The sequence below is a fragment of the Cucurbitaria berberidis genome (genome assembly GCF_010015615.1).
Source record: "Cucurbitaria berberidis CBS 394.84 unplaced genomic scaffold K460scaffold_4, whole genome shotgun sequence".
In the NCBI taxonomy this organism is placed as follows: domain Eukaryota; kingdom Fungi; phylum Ascomycota; class Dothideomycetes; order Pleosporales; family Cucurbitariaceae; genus Cucurbitaria; species Cucurbitaria berberidis.
This window is the reverse complement of record NW_024468938.1, coordinates 1,214,013-1,229,243: the sequence shown is the minus strand read 5'-3', so window position 1 is coordinate 1,229,243 and position 15,231 is coordinate 1,214,013. Positions and strand designations below refer to the sequence as shown.

At 51.9% G+C, this 15,231-nt stretch overlaps 6 protein-coding genes and 1 non-coding gene across 7 annotated transcripts; 4 read left to right on the top strand and 3 right to left on the bottom strand.

The window, feature by feature from the left end:
- Positions 1-9: 9 nt before the first annotated feature.
- K460DRAFT_138703 (uncharacterized protein) lies at positions 10-370 on the bottom strand. The gene has a single exon (XM_040926726.1). It carries the CDS (start codon positions 276-278, stop codon positions 60-62), a length of 219 nt encoding a protein of 72 aa, XP_040785616.1. The 5' UTR covers positions 279-370; the 3' UTR covers positions 10-59.
- A 92-nt stretch (positions 371-462) lies between these two features.
- K460DRAFT_289924 (uncharacterized protein) lies at positions 463-3,303 on the bottom strand (the record flags this gene model as incomplete). Its single annotated transcript, XM_040929154.1, has 1 exon — positions 463-3,303. The coding sequence occupies one exon, from the start codon at positions 3,301-3,303 to the stop codon at positions 463-465; it is 2,841 nt and encodes a 946-aa protein (XP_040785615.1).
- Positions 3,304-6,784: 3,481 nt separating this feature from the next.
- On the top strand, positions 6,785-8,748 carry K460DRAFT_378305 (uncharacterized protein; the record flags this gene model as incomplete). Its single annotated transcript, XM_040935063.1, has 4 exons — positions 6,785-7,418; positions 7,469-7,530; positions 7,582-8,179; positions 8,273-8,748. 4 exons carry the CDS (start codon positions 6,785-6,787, stop codon positions 8,746-8,748), a joined length of 1,770 nt encoding a protein of 589 aa, XP_040785614.1.
- Positions 8,749-9,497: 749 nt separating this feature from the next.
- K460DRAFT_356833 (uncharacterized protein) lies at positions 9,498-10,187 on the top strand (the record flags this gene model as incomplete). The annotated part of the gene is made up of 1 exon (XM_040931991.1): positions 9,498-10,187. The coding sequence occupies one exon, from the start codon at positions 9,498-9,500 to the stop codon at positions 10,185-10,187; it is 690 nt and encodes a 229-aa protein (XP_040785613.1).
- Positions 10,188-11,754: 1,567 nt separating this feature from the next.
- K460DRAFT_378286 (uncharacterized protein) lies at positions 11,755-12,528 on the bottom strand (the record flags this gene model as incomplete). The annotated part of the gene is made up of 2 exons (XM_040935058.1): positions 11,755-12,240; positions 12,298-12,528. The coding sequence occupies 2 exons, from the start codon at positions 12,526-12,528 to the stop codon at positions 11,755-11,757; spliced, it is 717 nt and encodes a 238-aa protein (XP_040785612.1).
- Positions 12,529-12,902: 374 nt separating this feature from the next.
- K460DRAFT_t57 lies at positions 12,903-12,988 on the top strand. Its single transcript has one exon. It is a non-coding gene; the product is annotated as a tRNA-Arg (tRNA).
- A 462-nt stretch (positions 12,989-13,450) lies between these two features.
- On the top strand, positions 13,451-15,012 carry K460DRAFT_340754 (carboxypeptidase-like protein A4 precursor; the record flags this gene model as incomplete). Its single annotated transcript, XM_040931124.1, has 2 exons — positions 13,451-14,217; positions 14,270-15,012. The coding sequence occupies exons 1-2, from the start codon at positions 13,623-13,625 to the stop codon at positions 15,010-15,012; spliced, it is 1,338 nt and encodes a 445-aa protein (XP_040785611.1). The 5' UTR covers positions 13,451-13,622.
- Positions 15,013-15,231: the final 219 nt, after the last annotated feature.

Below are 15,231 nucleotides of genomic sequence, written 5' to 3'. Positions count from 1 at the left end.
ACTTACTACACACCTAATTGTACCATACTTGTACCTGTCATGTTATACCAAGTAACTGACTAGCTGTTACTACGACATGTAATACTATCCTGTAGAACCTCACACCGTATCGTAGCATAGCATTGAGACTTGTCTTTATCCTTTCCATCCTGATTATCCATCGAGACACGTCCCCATCCCCGTGCAGAAAACCAGGGTGAATATGAAGAGCTGCCCGCTGGGGACAACACGACAAGACGTGAAGTTATCCAGCATGCCAGCCATTCAGGTAAACGCATGATTCAACAGAATTCATGAAATTACTCTCTGATATTCAAAAAAAAATCAATAGGGGGTATCTCAGCGCACCAAGATCCATCAAACGCCAAAACAAATACAAATACAAAGACCAAACACCAACATCGATGCCTACATCGACCCATCCGACGACAGCAAGTAAGGATCAGAGCGTAGGCTCCACTCCTAATGAAAGCTCAACTCATCCTCGCTCTCCTCGTCATCATCTACGATACCGTACTCTGTCCTCCCTTGAGCTACTTGCCTGCCGCCACTCGTGCGACTACGCTTAGGGCGGCCAGGCGTTTGGCCCAGCTCGTCACGTTCATCAGCGTCATCTTGGTCTTCATGGGCGACATACCGGCGCGGCCGCTTGCCCAGGGACGAACGAGTTCGCGAGGCACGAGGCTGGCTGCGTGCACTCTCCGCTGAGGAAAACGTCGACGCTTCCGAGTCGTCTGCGGAGGGGCTGGAGGGACTCGCTTCACTGTCTTCAGGTGCGGGTTCGGCATAGGAGGCGGGGGTGAGATTGCGCAGTCCGCTGTCGAGAGATGTACGTGAGCGCTGTGTACGCAAGCGGGACGTGGGTGCGTTCAGCTCAGTCTTGCTTCGGCGGGATCTGCGTGGGCCGTCTTGACGCTCTTTTTCCTCGGGAAGCAATGGGTAGAAATTGATGACTGGGGTGTGGGGAGGTGTCAGGTGCATTTGTCTCACGGATATGACGACTTTGGGTGATGTAGCACGTGCTCGTTTGCGTAGTGAAGATATTGAGGTACGTGGTGCTTTCCTGATGGGTGAAGAGTGCGGGACTGCGTCCTCGTCTTCGTAGTCGAACGCTGTCGTCTCCCACCTCGAGTCATCGCTCAGGTCTCCTAGGACCTCGCCTTCGATTTCAGATGTGTCCATCTTCTCATCTTCAGACTGTACTGGGGTGGGTAGCAGTTCAAGCGCTCGGACTGGCTTTCTTGGCAGGCGTTTGGCATCCCGTTTGGCAAAAGGTGTGCAAGCTACCCATTCGCCGATGCCTTCTTCCCATTTGAAGCCACCACTAGTCGTTGGCGATTCGTTCTTTTCCGGAGACTGGAGGATGAGCAGTCTACCTTGCGTACGCATACTCTGCTCGATTTCGCGTGCGTATGTCATGTGCTGGGTAGCACCCGTACCATGCGCAAACTCCATCGCGGAATCGAGGGCCAGTCGCTTCAGCGTCCATAGTTTGTGCGGCAGTCGGCAACCAGACAGTGTTATCAATGCTGTGAGTAGGCGTTGTAGTTGCTCGAATCCGCTGTCTTTCCAGATTCGTCCCGTGCCGCGTACTATCGATGATATAAGTGAAGGAAGACTACCGAGTATTGATGAGAAGTCGACATCACTCGAAGAATACTGTGACGATACCCAATTGATATTTTTTATCAATCCACGTGGCTCCAGATTCAGCGTTCCAACACCCGCATCACAGCCTTCTAATCCGAGAAGGAATGAGGCAAACGTTGCCCACAGAGCTCGCTGCGCAAAAACCTGGACATCATCCACGTCGGCTTCGAGTAGCTTTACCTCGGCCTGGATATCTTCGCGCTTCAGAATTGCAATCACCACTGCATTCAAGGCCCTGGTAATTCTGTGCGTGACATTCTTGCCCGCGACATCATCGTGACTATTGCTGACTAAGGCTATGCTGCATAAAACCGTGAGTAAGCTCGAGAATGTAGTGTTCAGCGCCAGCCGAAGCTCCTTTCTTGACGAAGGAACAAAGCGACGAGCAACAGATCCAGTCACTTCGTCTTCCAGGAGTCGCTCATCGGGCAGCCCGATACTAGCAAGCGTGGCCGTCTCCATGAATCGGAAAGCGTTTGCGAATGTGCGATGGTCGTTATTGGACACCGTTCGAACGAGTCGATCCCATATCGGTCGCATACATTCGGTCGCGAGCCACTCGAGAGGCAGCAGCTCAAGCGCGACCATGTGTTCTAGCAGGTCATAGAGCAAGGAGTGATGTCCTGTACGATCGACAAACCCTTTGACCATGAACAGATAAAGCGATCTTTGAGCGTCGAACAAGTCAGCTTTGATATTGATTGGGATCGACAGAGGCTCCACGAGGGGAACGTATGCCAACAGAAGCCTCTCAGCCTCATCCCACGCGGAGACATTCAGGCAGTGGGTGACCAGAACGGACAAGCTCTCCAAGCCTAGAATCTCGTCTGTAATGGCATCGCACAACAGTGATGTGCCATGAGCTCGCACAACCTGCTTGAAGGGCCGCCAGCCTTGTCCAGCACGCTGCTCGAACTGCGCCTCCAAATGCTCGTATATCTCGCTCGCGACATCTCGACCGTCATCCTCCTCTTCTTCCAGCCGGTCTAGCTTCGCAAAGTGTTCTTCGAGTTCAATGTATGTGGGTAGCTTTCGCAAACAGGCGCTTGCAAGTGACCTTGTGCCCCTCCAGCTCTTTTCGTAACCTGTTGAGGTCGCTTGTAGAATGTTTGCGTAAGCTTCCGATAAGCCTTGGACGAGTTTGTGAAGGCCTCCGGGTATGTGCTTTCCTAGTTGGATCTGATTGATATCCGCTAGGAGGGGCCCACGATTCTTTGTGTACTTCTTTAGTGGCGAACTCTGTAGCTGCGGACTACTATGGAGCTGACCACTCATTCGCGCGATGAGTGGTGTAAAGGCAATCTCGCCTGGGCGGGAGACATTCCCATTGTCTAAGCTGGTTCGCTGCAATCCTGTCCTCTTTGTACCCCGGCCACCATATGTCTTCTTGCTCGCCCCTGCCTTGACGCCTGGTCGCCAATCGGGATCTCTCGCCTTCTCGAAGCCTCGTGGTCGATGCGCCGGTCGCGTAAAGTTTGTGGTCTTCTGCGGCGAGCCCTTGGTCGCAAAGGCTGTCGAGACATTGCGCTTTTCTCCGCCAGAGCTACGCGGTTGCTCAAGCTCCTTTCGAAGCTTTGCGAGTTTGCTCGAGAGTGGTCGGAGTAGGCGATTACACCGCGAGGTATTCCAAGGGAGGTCGTCATCAGCCGCCATAATGTAAATAGTTGATTAATGCATCAAGTATATTATGCTGTTCACCAATAATCTGATTAAAGAGAATACGCTGGCAACGATGTCCTCGTCGTCACGCCCTACTCCCCAGTTACTGTTTGTTGACCAACATCGGGGGTCGGCGTTTATAGAATGGCGCTAGCCGTAATTGGAACGATTCGATCACAAGAGCGGTACCTAGTCACATGCTTACTATAGGTGTCTGGGGACTTGATCGGGGCAAATGTTGCCTTTGATTTTTCAGACGATATCAGCGGGACCTGCTTCGTGCTCATGTTGAATTTGGTTGAGATTTCACGTGATCAAAGTGAGCGGGTAACTCCATATAGACATAAGCTTACCTTGCCAACTACAAGGGAAAGGTGCAGGGGATCCTTAAAAAAGATACGGACGAATTACATTAGTTACAAAGAGATTAGACTTGCTGTACCACTTTTAATCCACCCTGTCACTTCCTTCGACTAGCAGCCGGCGGTACTCACGTGTGTTGATCACTGAATCTAGATGTTCTCGATCTTGGACTCGGATTATGATCTCCTCATATCATCGATCAACAGGTCTCTGTAGATCAGCAGCAACGAGCTATGCATGAGGCACAGCACCACCCAGAGATCTCGAAATCGCCGTCGGGTCGCGGGCGTTGGTGGATCCGCCCGCTCGGAACTTTTGACCTGCAGACGCCACGGCATCCCATTGGGCCACCAAGCGAAATAGGGGAAACGAGATAGGAGATTTGATGCTGCAGATCGGAAATCAGAACCGGAAGATATGGGATCATACCGTGGAGGCAATGAGGCGGTTGCTAGTTGACCGCTATTGCCTCGTGTAGTTGGCACTGGTAAGGGCCGAATCTGACTAAGGAATCGGGGTGCCTACTCAGTCGCGTGACTCCATAGGCGCTGCGGGCACCCCACCGCAGCGCCAACGTTCGTGTCGCAAGTTTGATCAAGCAGAGTGTTTCCTGCGGACAATGCTTTGTTAGAGTTTGGTAGAAACTCCAGGCCTTCGAAACGACGAACGTTGGGCCGTTGAACCAGTTTCGAGACCGTGGGGCCGCAGTGGACGCGGCCTAACTTCCGTCATTTGCTTGAAACAAGTGTAGTGTGACAGCGGCTCTTGACAACCAAACACTTTGATTGCGGAGACTGTGCGTGAGTAGCATGTTCTGTATACTCGCCTGGTTGAACAGTGTGGTTGCACGCAGTAGAAGCTACATGCTACAGATACCTATCTTACAAAGGCTATCGCAATGCCTAGGCTGATTTCGAGGTTGTTTTGTTTACTGCGCACAGGCTAATCTCCGGCGTGCAGCGTGGGGTAAATATAGCCGGGTGGGAAGTCCGCCATGGCTTTTGAGCTCGTATTTACCGTGGACCATAGTAGGATGGTGACGCTTACGAAAGAAGTCATTGTCGACGTAATGTTGGGAGGCACTGGTTAGGAAGTACACAAGAACGCCCCCTGTTCCAATCCAGATATTAGCGAGACATGCCTCCCCGCTGTAGACTTCCGTGTCGCACGGGGCGATAGGTGTGACAACGGTCTAGATCGCCTGCGTGGTACACGTCGCCTGCCAGAACCAAAGGCAGGAATTTGGCTCAGGCTGGTGACAAGCTCGCGTGGCTCCAGTCTCAGGAATCTGCATAGCAAGCCCAAACAGTAAATAACAAGACTCTCTCCATCGACGTGTGCGTCCACAATCTACAGTTGCTCGACACATGGCGTAGGTACGCAGAATGGCAGGTCGCGACATGGTGCGTCAGAGGATGGGTCACGCCAGGCCACTGCTGGATGCTGTGAGATGGTACAAAGCCGAGAAAGCCTAGAGCTGCATTGACAGCGCGGCGTTTTCCGGGAGCTGGGGCTGGGGTCAGGTAAACCCAAGATGCAGATAAGAGAGATTGGCGCAAAGCCAAAGGAATTCGAGGCGACACGCTGATTCCTGGCAACACGTGCGAAGTTCAAGGCATAGGGCCGTGGCAGGGATGGCGTTGTAGCGGCAGTCGTCATCGGCTTTGCTTTCCTAGTCGGGGCATTCTCACTTGCTGTTCAAAGGGTGTTGAAAATGCATCGAGATGCGGAGTTGTTGAGGACGGAGGATTGCTGCCATTTCCACAAACGCACCGCAGGCCGGGCCAGGGACGACAAGGACAATGCCGCTGTGCCACGGTGGTGCTGCGGGCAGACAGGCGCTTTGCAGATAGATGAAGTCGTAATGACAAAAGGACCGACCGTCTTGGATCGAGGCTGTGAGAGCTGAGAGTGGAATGAGGACGTAGTCGACACGACAGGACAGGACAGGACAGGACAGGACACGACACGACACGGATGAGTGCGCGTCGCGGCGCAACGAGCCGTTTGGTATGCCGCCTGTCGGGTCAATTGGAACGGTGGTGTTCATGTTCAGGCGTCGTGGGTGTTTGGTGGGTGTTTTGGATGGCGGCTCTCGCTCTCAGGCCCGCCATGACGCAGCCGTCGTCGTCGAGGAGAGAGCGAGGATTCGCTGCGGAGCCATGAAACAGCCATTTTCTAGTGGCTCGCGTGTGGCGCTCCTTCCCGTTTCAGCGCAGCCGTCCTGTCCAAATCACAGGCCCCGTCTATGCACGCCATCTGGGGCTCGTCCGGGAATTCCCCTGCAATGACCCCCCCCAGGCCACTCGTCCAATCCCAAGCCCTCTGCCAGCCCGCGATAATCAAACTCGACCTCTCTCCCTTTCATACCCACCAGGGCCCACGCGTGCGCTGACCTCCTCTTCTTCTTCTCGTCTTTCCTCCAACACACACTCGTTCAAACCTCCCAGTCGCTCTTTTACCTCGACCGCTTCCCTTCTCTTCTTCGTCTCTGCCGCCGTGCGCCAGTAGTGCCCTCGCTCACCCCGCCGGCCTTTTTCATCTCTCCCAATATATATCCCCATCCCCCCTGGCCTGCCCAATTCTCCCGTCTTTTGGCTGCAACGCACGTCACCTGCACCCTCGTCCTGCCCTTGCTTCGCCCCCCCAGATTAACCCACCCAATTCTGGCCATTGTCGACGCTGCCAATATCTCCTCCGACGTCAACTGAGCCTGTATCGCGCCGGTCGCCAGTTCTTGTGTCCCACGTCCCACCCCTGTCGCCCCAGGGTGTCCCAATCTACCACAAGCGCAGCTGGTCACGACGCATTTCTACCCCAAGCCCTACCATCCAAGACACGCCCCTGTGCCCTCCTTGGTCAACCGATCTGGACAAAAGTCCTGTTCAGCGGCTTTCCCCGTGCCCAAATCTGTCGCTGCTGGTCAAGACGGACAACACTCGCTACACATTGCACTGGTCGCAACCCCCCTCCCTGCGACAGCCACTCTACCACCCCGGAACCTTAAAGAAGATCTCTTAGACCGCATCTTCCGCGGTACCAAGGTTGCGAGATTCGAGTCTTCCCCCCAGGACTCCTGCTTACCAACCTTTCCTCCCCTTCAATTGCAACCATGCATTCCATCCAAGACTTCCCAAGTCTTGTCCAGCGTGCAGGATACGAAAAGGATCTGACGGCTGGTATCGAGAACCTCGATGTCCAGCACTACCTTGGCTACATTTGGTGGATCATTGTCGTCGTCTTCACCCTCTACCAAGTCATCCTCTACTTCGTTCGATACATCCGTACCGTCTCCACCCTAAACAACGACACACAGAGGTACTTTGCCATTCCCAGCGTCGCCTACGCCAGATTCAAGAAGCACTGTCTCGATGCCCCGCTATTCCGTACTCGTCACCATCGCGAGTTCAAGCTTTCCGCTGCCATTGGTGTCGGAACGCTTCCTAGCCGTCTGCAGAGTTTCTTCCTTTTTGGCTACTTTGGAGTGAACATCGGCTTTTGCGTGTGGAGGATCGACTACAGCAGCTTCTCAGCTGGTGCCAATGAGCTCCTCAGCCGCTCAGGCGTCATGGCCGTCATGAACATGATCCCACTCTTTCTTCTCGCGGGTCGCAACAACCCCGTCATCAAGCTTACGGGTATCTCCTTCGATACCATGAACTTGATTCATCGGTGGTTTGGACGGATCGTTATCCTCGAGGCCATTGCACACACCGTTTGCTATTTTGCTAACAAGGTTCACACCAGTAAGTCCACGAAACATCTGCTCGAAGAATAGACGTTAACAACTGTGCAGAGGGCTGGGGTGCTCTTCAAAAGTCAATCAATGGCAGTGAATTCATCATGTCCGGTTTCATTGTAGGTACACTGAATATCCATCTCCAAAATCGAATCTAACATGTGATATAGGGCACTGTTGCGTTCGTCTTCCTACTCCTCCAGTCACCATCGCCAGTTCGACATTCCTTCTACGAGGTTTTCTTGCACGGCCATGTTGTTGGCGCTGCGCTTGCAGTGGGTGCTGTCTTTGTCCATCTCAAGGAGCGCAAGCAGCAGTTGATGCTGTACGGCGTCATGGCCATCTGGGCAACTGAGCGACTCCTTCGCTTTGCTCGCCTCGTCATGCGCAACGTCGGAAATGGCGGCACCAAGGCCGATATTGAAGTCCTTCCCGGCGATGCCCTTCGCATCACCGTCCGTATGGCTCGTCCATGGAGATTCCGCCCAGGCCAGCACGCATATCTCTACATGCCCTCTGTTGGACTGTGGACCAACCACCCCTTCTCCATTGCTTGGAGCGATGAGGAAGAGGACTTGAACGCCCAAAACAACATGGCCGACGATAAAGGGCTTCCGATGAACCGCCAAGACATTCTCGAGCAGCACAAAACCAGCATGTCCTTCATTGTACGACGACGGACAGGCTTCACAGACAAGCTTTTCAAAAAGGCAGACCTATCTGCTGCCGGTAAATTGTCCACCAGGGTATTCGTCGAGGGTCCATATGGTAAGTGCCGAAGCCTGTTTCCCCAGCCTTGCAATCTATCAATAGATTAAACCCTCATTGTACAACACAACCCATGCTAACGTCATACCACAGGTGGCGAAGATCTCAGCTCCTATGGCACCGTCATGCTCTGGGCTGCTGGTATCGGTATCACTCACCAGGTTCCTCACGTGCGTGACATCGTTGCTGGCTACGCAAATGGCACTGTCGCCACTCGCCGCCTCACCCTCGTCTGGATCATCCAATCGCCAGAGCATCTCGAGTGGATCCGAACATGGATGACACAGATTCTGGCCATGCCCCGCCGTCGTGAGATCCTGAAGATTCTGCTCTTCGTCACGCGCCCCCGAAGCACCAAGGAGATCCACTCCCCATCATCAAGCGTCCAGATGTTCCCCGGACGGCCGAATGTTCAGAGCCTCGTAGATCAAGAGATGCAAGAAGGCATCGGTGCTGCTTGTGTCAGCACTTGCGGTACAGGCGGACTGGCTGATGAGCTCCGGAGCGCCGTACGTAAGCGCGAGTCGCAGTGGAACGTTGATTTCCGCGAGGAGTCCTTCTCGTGGTAAACATTGTCGCGTCTCTACTACACCTTCGATCTCTTCATTCCGGATACCCCATCCTCGTCTCTCATGCTCATTGACACATGCCTTTTCTCGGCCTACTGTCTTCCTTTGCGATCTACCTGGTAAAAGAGATAATATCGGTGGATCTAATGACAACATACTGCATCTACTTCACTGTACACATTACCTTCCTTTTCTTCCGACTCATGTCGTCTCTTTCATCTCACATTCCTTATATCTTGCCTTACGGCACAGGCACGAAAAAAACATGTGGGTGGGCACTAGCGCTTGCTTTAGAAGTGACTCTCTACGTTAACTATCAATGTTATCACGTCACCACCACAATCCTTGACGAGTACGGCGATGCTTGTCTGGTGTTGTAGCGATTTCCTTTTGGTCTTTGAGTCTAAACGTGTATATACGGTATCATCTACCAGTCTCATGACAAACATGAACGAATCAGTCCATTCAACCAACTCCAGATTCTCTGCATATACGTGAAAACCACTCTAGTAGTGGTGTCAGCGCCACAATGCTTATTCCCCTGAAAATCTCCGGCATTGTACAGGAACGCTCACGTCAGCTCAGTCGTCGCCGAAGCGCTAACAAGGAGCATGTCTAGGCTAGACTACAGAATAGTGCTGTGTAACACGACCCTTTGAAACTACTCAACAACAAACTTTCGGCACTTTCAGCAATCGTCCTATCTGACTCCCCTCGCACATGTGTCACCGCCCCTTCTCTCTTTCAACATGGACAACCCGGGGCTCAAGATTACGGCGAGAAAAGCCGCAAGTGCAGCCAGCCAGCCAGTCATCGAACTCTACCATCCGAGTATAATGCATTCAAAACGCACATCTACATATCTACCCTCATCCCAGGCAAATAACACGACATGTATCGATATGCGTGTTTCAACATCACTACTGCGAATCTACTACCTGGCTTATCATTCGTCTGTTTGCTTGTGCAGGACGAACATGCGTTCGCGTTGTACTACGGGTGACAAGCGAGGCGCGCAGCTACGGAGTGTTTCGCGGCTATGTGAGGAGATCCGAAATACGTTTTTCGGTGTTGATTTGGGGGTTGGATCGTCTGCGGGAGTATCGACGTATGTTCGTTTCATGTACTTGAGCTACTGTACTATGGCCTTCACTTACCGTACGTGGAAGTTGACTCTACAAGCAAGCTCGTTAGCCAAAGCTCGGCGAGTCACTATCGCTGTTGCTGTGTCGAAATTGTCGCGGAAGCACATGGCTGGAGTGTCCTATTCCACGCACACACAAGTCGCAGTATCCAATGGACAAGGTATCGCCGGCTACGCAGATCACTCTGCTTCCAGTCTGCGCAATCCATTGGAATTCACCTCTGGGCCTGCGTCATCGCGGTTGAAATCGTTTCTCGCGCTTCTTCCACAGCTTATCGTATCTTGGAAAGCTTAAAAGCCTGCCTTTTCAATGAAACATGCTTGTATATGCATATGCCCGCCCAGGAGGCAAAGCACACTAGGGGTTGATCTGATCCCTTGCCATAGCAGTTTTCCACATATCGCAACGATCTTTCTCGAAACCGTCACGGCTGTCGATCAGCCTCCGTGGCCTACGCAGGTGTTGTGACGAGGAATTGCGCGCATCTCTTGTCATCGCCGAGTCTGTTCCCTCAATCGCGCTCTGCTCCGGTCCATATTCGTGCTCAAGTAACGCCGTACTTGCAGCTTCCATCTCTTTACATGTTCATCCGCCTCTTTCTAGCCTGTCATTGGAAAATTAATCAGGTATTTGTCAACTGTTGATAATGGGCATTGTCTCGTATTGGAAGTGTGAAGGATCAATCATGAGCCGCGATGGGTTGGTTTGTTGCATTTTATCCAGCCAGTTCAACCGCCGTAGATCTAGACCTTTCCGTATCAGTGACCAACCAGAGCCGTCCCTCGAGCAGAGTTTCCTAGGCTAATAAAGGTGCCCATTCCAGTAACGTCGCTCGAAAGCTCGCTTGTTTTTGGATGTCGTTGCAAGCTGGCTAAGCGAACCTGGAGTACATGGGCATTTGTAGATATATGAAAGGTGCGGTAGTGTGCTGTAGCCACGCCGGTACTTGGCTGCAGCAGCCCATGGTGCAGATACAGAAGCGAGGACGTTGTAGAGTGAGTGTAATATCAGAAAGCAAGTTTTACCGGGCTCTTATGATGTAAGAAGAAGGTGTAACGGGAAACGGCTGTGCAGCCGATCTGTGGGGTTGCATCGTCTATGTTGATGAAAGGCTGTGGGGTACATAGATTGGTCTGTGTGGAAGCGAGGTGTGGTACTTGTATGGTAGCGACGACACGTGTGTTTGCGTGAATGCCAGGCGCGATATAGGAACTGGAGATATGAAGGGTGTATTTGGAATGTTGCTCGGCGACTGTCGAGAGTGTACAGGCTGCCGGAAATGGAAACAAGTCCGCCTCAGTCAGCCTGCCTTCATGTAGGAAGCGCATCTTGCCTCGATGTTGAAGCCCAACGGCATCGCCGTAAAGTTGCTAATGACAGTCGAGGCAGCGGAGAAATTCGAGCCGTGTCAGCAGATACATCATGTGTACTTCAATACCACCGATTAAAGTTGGGCACTGAGAACACTCACGCCAAGAAACTGGAATCTCCTGACTCTGAGGCGTACAGGTGTCGTGCTTTGGAAGACGCATGAGGTATCATGCGATGCGCGTGGGGGTCACTGAGTTTGAGGTGGATGCAGCCAACATTTCCGTCTAGAATCTTGACTATCTAGGCCGGATTCTCCCGACTATTTTGCATCCTACTGATAAACGGTACAATGATGGAAAGCGATTCAGCCAAGTCTAACACAGTTCAGCAAGAGAGTGAACACCGTCTAGGTACAGAAACACAATGAGGGAGCTGCTCTGCCACGAGTGCTTCTATATCAAGCTCTGTAATGATCTTAGCATTCTTATGCAAGTTGAGCCATTGCGGTGGATCATTAGTGCCAGATATTCATCATGAAGACTTACGGTCTCTAGCCGATCATCTCCGGGCTCTCCGACGTCGCAGCATCTTCAATAGCAAGCCGATCTTGTATGCCCTTCCAGCCTTTCAGAACTACATCCGCCAGGACGCCACCTTTCCCCAACTTCGTAACAGCCTCCTCGACTGACACGAGATGGCTCTCATACGCCTGCTCTTCCTCATCCACGCCCGTACCCTCATGGTGCAACGGCTCGTATCCCTCTGGCTCCATGCTGATCCTGTCCCGAAGCGCCAGGTTACTCGGATATGGACGCGGAGGTTTGTATGCCGCGCCTGCTTCTGTCGCCAACTCCTGCTCGAGATCCGGAGGGAGAGTCTCCGCGATGTACCAGTACAGAACGTACTGCCGGGGCCCGAGAGGCATCAACTGCATCCATACTGCCTCAGCGGTGAGAGGCAGAGCATGTACACGGGGGTGTGCTTGTGGTTGGCGGTGCTTCGTGGGGAGAGGGAGTAGGCGGTTACGGTAGCCAGACTGGAGACGATTAGCACGTCCTCTTATGAAATCAAAGCTTTTCCGATCTCTTCTTACTTCTTCGTATCCCTCTCTCTCTGCTCCTCTTCCGCTTTCTTCTCCAGCGTCCCGGCGTCCTTTAGGTAAGAAGTAGTACTTCGTACCACGTCGGTCATGAGCGCTACATATTACCACGCGTCCGGTAGCGATGTGGAAGATGGCCACGCCACCGCCTACTACAAAGTTACCGCCAGAGTACTGTGCTATCACAGGAGGAAACTCGCGCGGCGTACTCGAGCTGGTTGACATGCCGGTGTCTGAGGAAGTCTTTGGTGGCGTAGATTTGGGTTTGAAGGGATTGCGCATTAGTTCTAGTTTTGACTTGTCACAGAATTTTTAGGTTATAGAACCATTAGCGCAAATTGCAGGAGGTTGTAAAGACTTGGGGTTCACTATGAAAGTCATCATTGAAACTTTGGTCGTGTTGTTGCCTTGGATGCGCGTGTCGAATTGAAGGGAGGGGCGTAGTGGGGCTGGTGAGATGCGTCATGCCGCGTGCACGCTAAGCGCCTTAGAGTCTAGGCGCTCGTGGCGCTCAGGTACCCACCCTTCAGTAGGATAGCTGAAAAGGTCCATTATTATAGTGTTTCAACCTGCTCCGTTATTCATAAATCAATAACAACGGCCTAATGGCCCAATGGCAAGGCGCTTGACTACGATTGATCAATCCGAAATCAAGAGATTCCAGGTTCGACCCCTGGTTAGGTCACTTTTTGTTTTGTTATGCTCTTTTTGCTTGTCTCCACACACCATGACCTATACTATCATGGTGACCTGGACTCTTTCTTTTTCTCTAGTACTCTAAATCTTCATTTAACTTAAACTTTTTGCTTTTATGCAAGGAGACACGCTGTATATATGCCATACTTTGACATGTTCGGGAGTTGCTGGAGATCAATGAATAACATATACGATACTTATTTTACTCCTACAAATGGTCGCCTACCGAACCTTTTCCCAGCATGCCAACCTTCGTTTGGGTTTCTTGGGTATAAGCGATAACGGAGCAAAGCCCACGTCTAATAACGATATCCCAGGTACCGACAAGACTTAGGACACAACAAGTATGCAGCGTCGCTCATCCTCTTGCCAAGTAGACGCCGAGGCTCCGAGGTATCGCCAGCTGCCTATTTGAGCTTCGTTGCCAAGCTGAACGACATAACGGCTATGGCTTCCCCTCAACTTCAAAATGACGCTCTACCTCGGTCGCAATAAGAAGCTATGCTTGCATCATCGTTTACTTGGCCTGGAGATAAGAATAATGTAAATATAGCATACATGAATGCGCCCCGAATCTCCATTGTGATATCTAACCTACCTCACGAATAAACCGGTAAGTTGCAATGAAGTTAACAAAATTGGCATTCTTTGCGCCGTTGGCAGTAGCATCGTTATTTCAACCTAGTATTTCCGTCTCCCGAGCTGCAGAGATCAATTACGACGGGTACCATGTTTACAGCGTTACACCTTCGTCTGCCCAAGAAGCCCACGACATAGCAAAGCGTTTCTCGGCCTACAATACGCATCCGGTACGCGATACACTATCCGTTGCCATTCCGCCACATGAAGTAGAGTCCTTCGTTGCCCTAGGCTTGAAAGCTCGTCTTGTGAATGCGGATTTGGGTAGATACATCCGCTCCACAGACAAGAGCTCGCTATACAAACGCGAGCTTCACAAGCGTGGCGAACTGCCAGAACTATCGTGGTTCGACACATATCACCCATACGCGGATCATTTGCAGTACTGGGATGACCTGGTGCACGCATTTCCCCGAAACTTGAAGAAGTTCTCGATTGGCAAGAGCTATGAGAACAGGACTATCTATGCGTTTCATCTGCATGGCGATGAGAAGAAATGGCATGGGAAGGGCAAGGATGACAAACCTATTATCCTGTGGCATGCCACTGTTCACGCAAGAGAATGGATCTCCACCATGGGTGAGGCAAATGAAGCACATTACGCAGTATAATGGCTAATTTTACACTCCAGTGATCGAATACTTGACTTACCAGCTGATAGACGGCTACAAGCGTGACGATGCCAACGTAACTGCTTTCTTAGACTACTATGACTTTTACCTCGTGCCATTCCACAACCCTGACGGCTTCTCCTACACCCAAACAAACGACCGCCTCTGGCGTAAGAATCGCCAACCCCGTCCAACCTCAAACAGCACTTGTATAGGCACGGACCTCAATCGCAACTGGAAATTCGAATGGGATGCTGAGCCACCCTCGGGCGGATCGACGCCTGATCCATGCGGACAGACCTACCGCGGTTTGGCACCTGGCGATACCCCAGAGAACAAAGCCCTCGATGGCCTCTCAGCTAAACTGTCAAAGAAGGGTGCAGGTATTCGCTCCTTCATCGACTTTCACTCTTATAGCCAGCTCATCCTCACGCCTTACGGATATTCCTGCGACCCTCTTCCAGAGAGCCTACCCCGTATGCTGGAAGTAGCGGGTGGCACGGCAAGGGCGATAGAAGGTGCGAGTACAAGAAACAGTACATATAAGTTTGGTCCCGGGTGTCAAATTCTCTATTTTTCCACTGGAAATTCACGAGATCACCATTATGGCGTGCATGGCGCGAATCATTCTTGGACGCTGGAGTTGAGCCCTACCGATCTGGCCGGTGGTGGGTTTGTGCTGCCACCTGAGCAGATTTGGCCGGTTGTCAAGGAACAGTGGGCTGGGCAGCTGTGGTTGTTGAATGATGTTTGGGAAGATTGAGGTCGGTCTCGAAGTGATCGTGTTTCTAGGAAAGACGTCTAAATAGATCAAAGAGACAACCGAAAAGCCTCTTCAAATTACTCATAGGCCGTGTACATGACAGAATATGACGAGCGCCCCAACAACTTGAGGGTGTCCCTAACGCAATCACCGCCCTACGCCTCCTCCTCCCTGAGACCTTGGTAGAAGAGTTTCATAAAATTCTCGTTGAGCCATTCG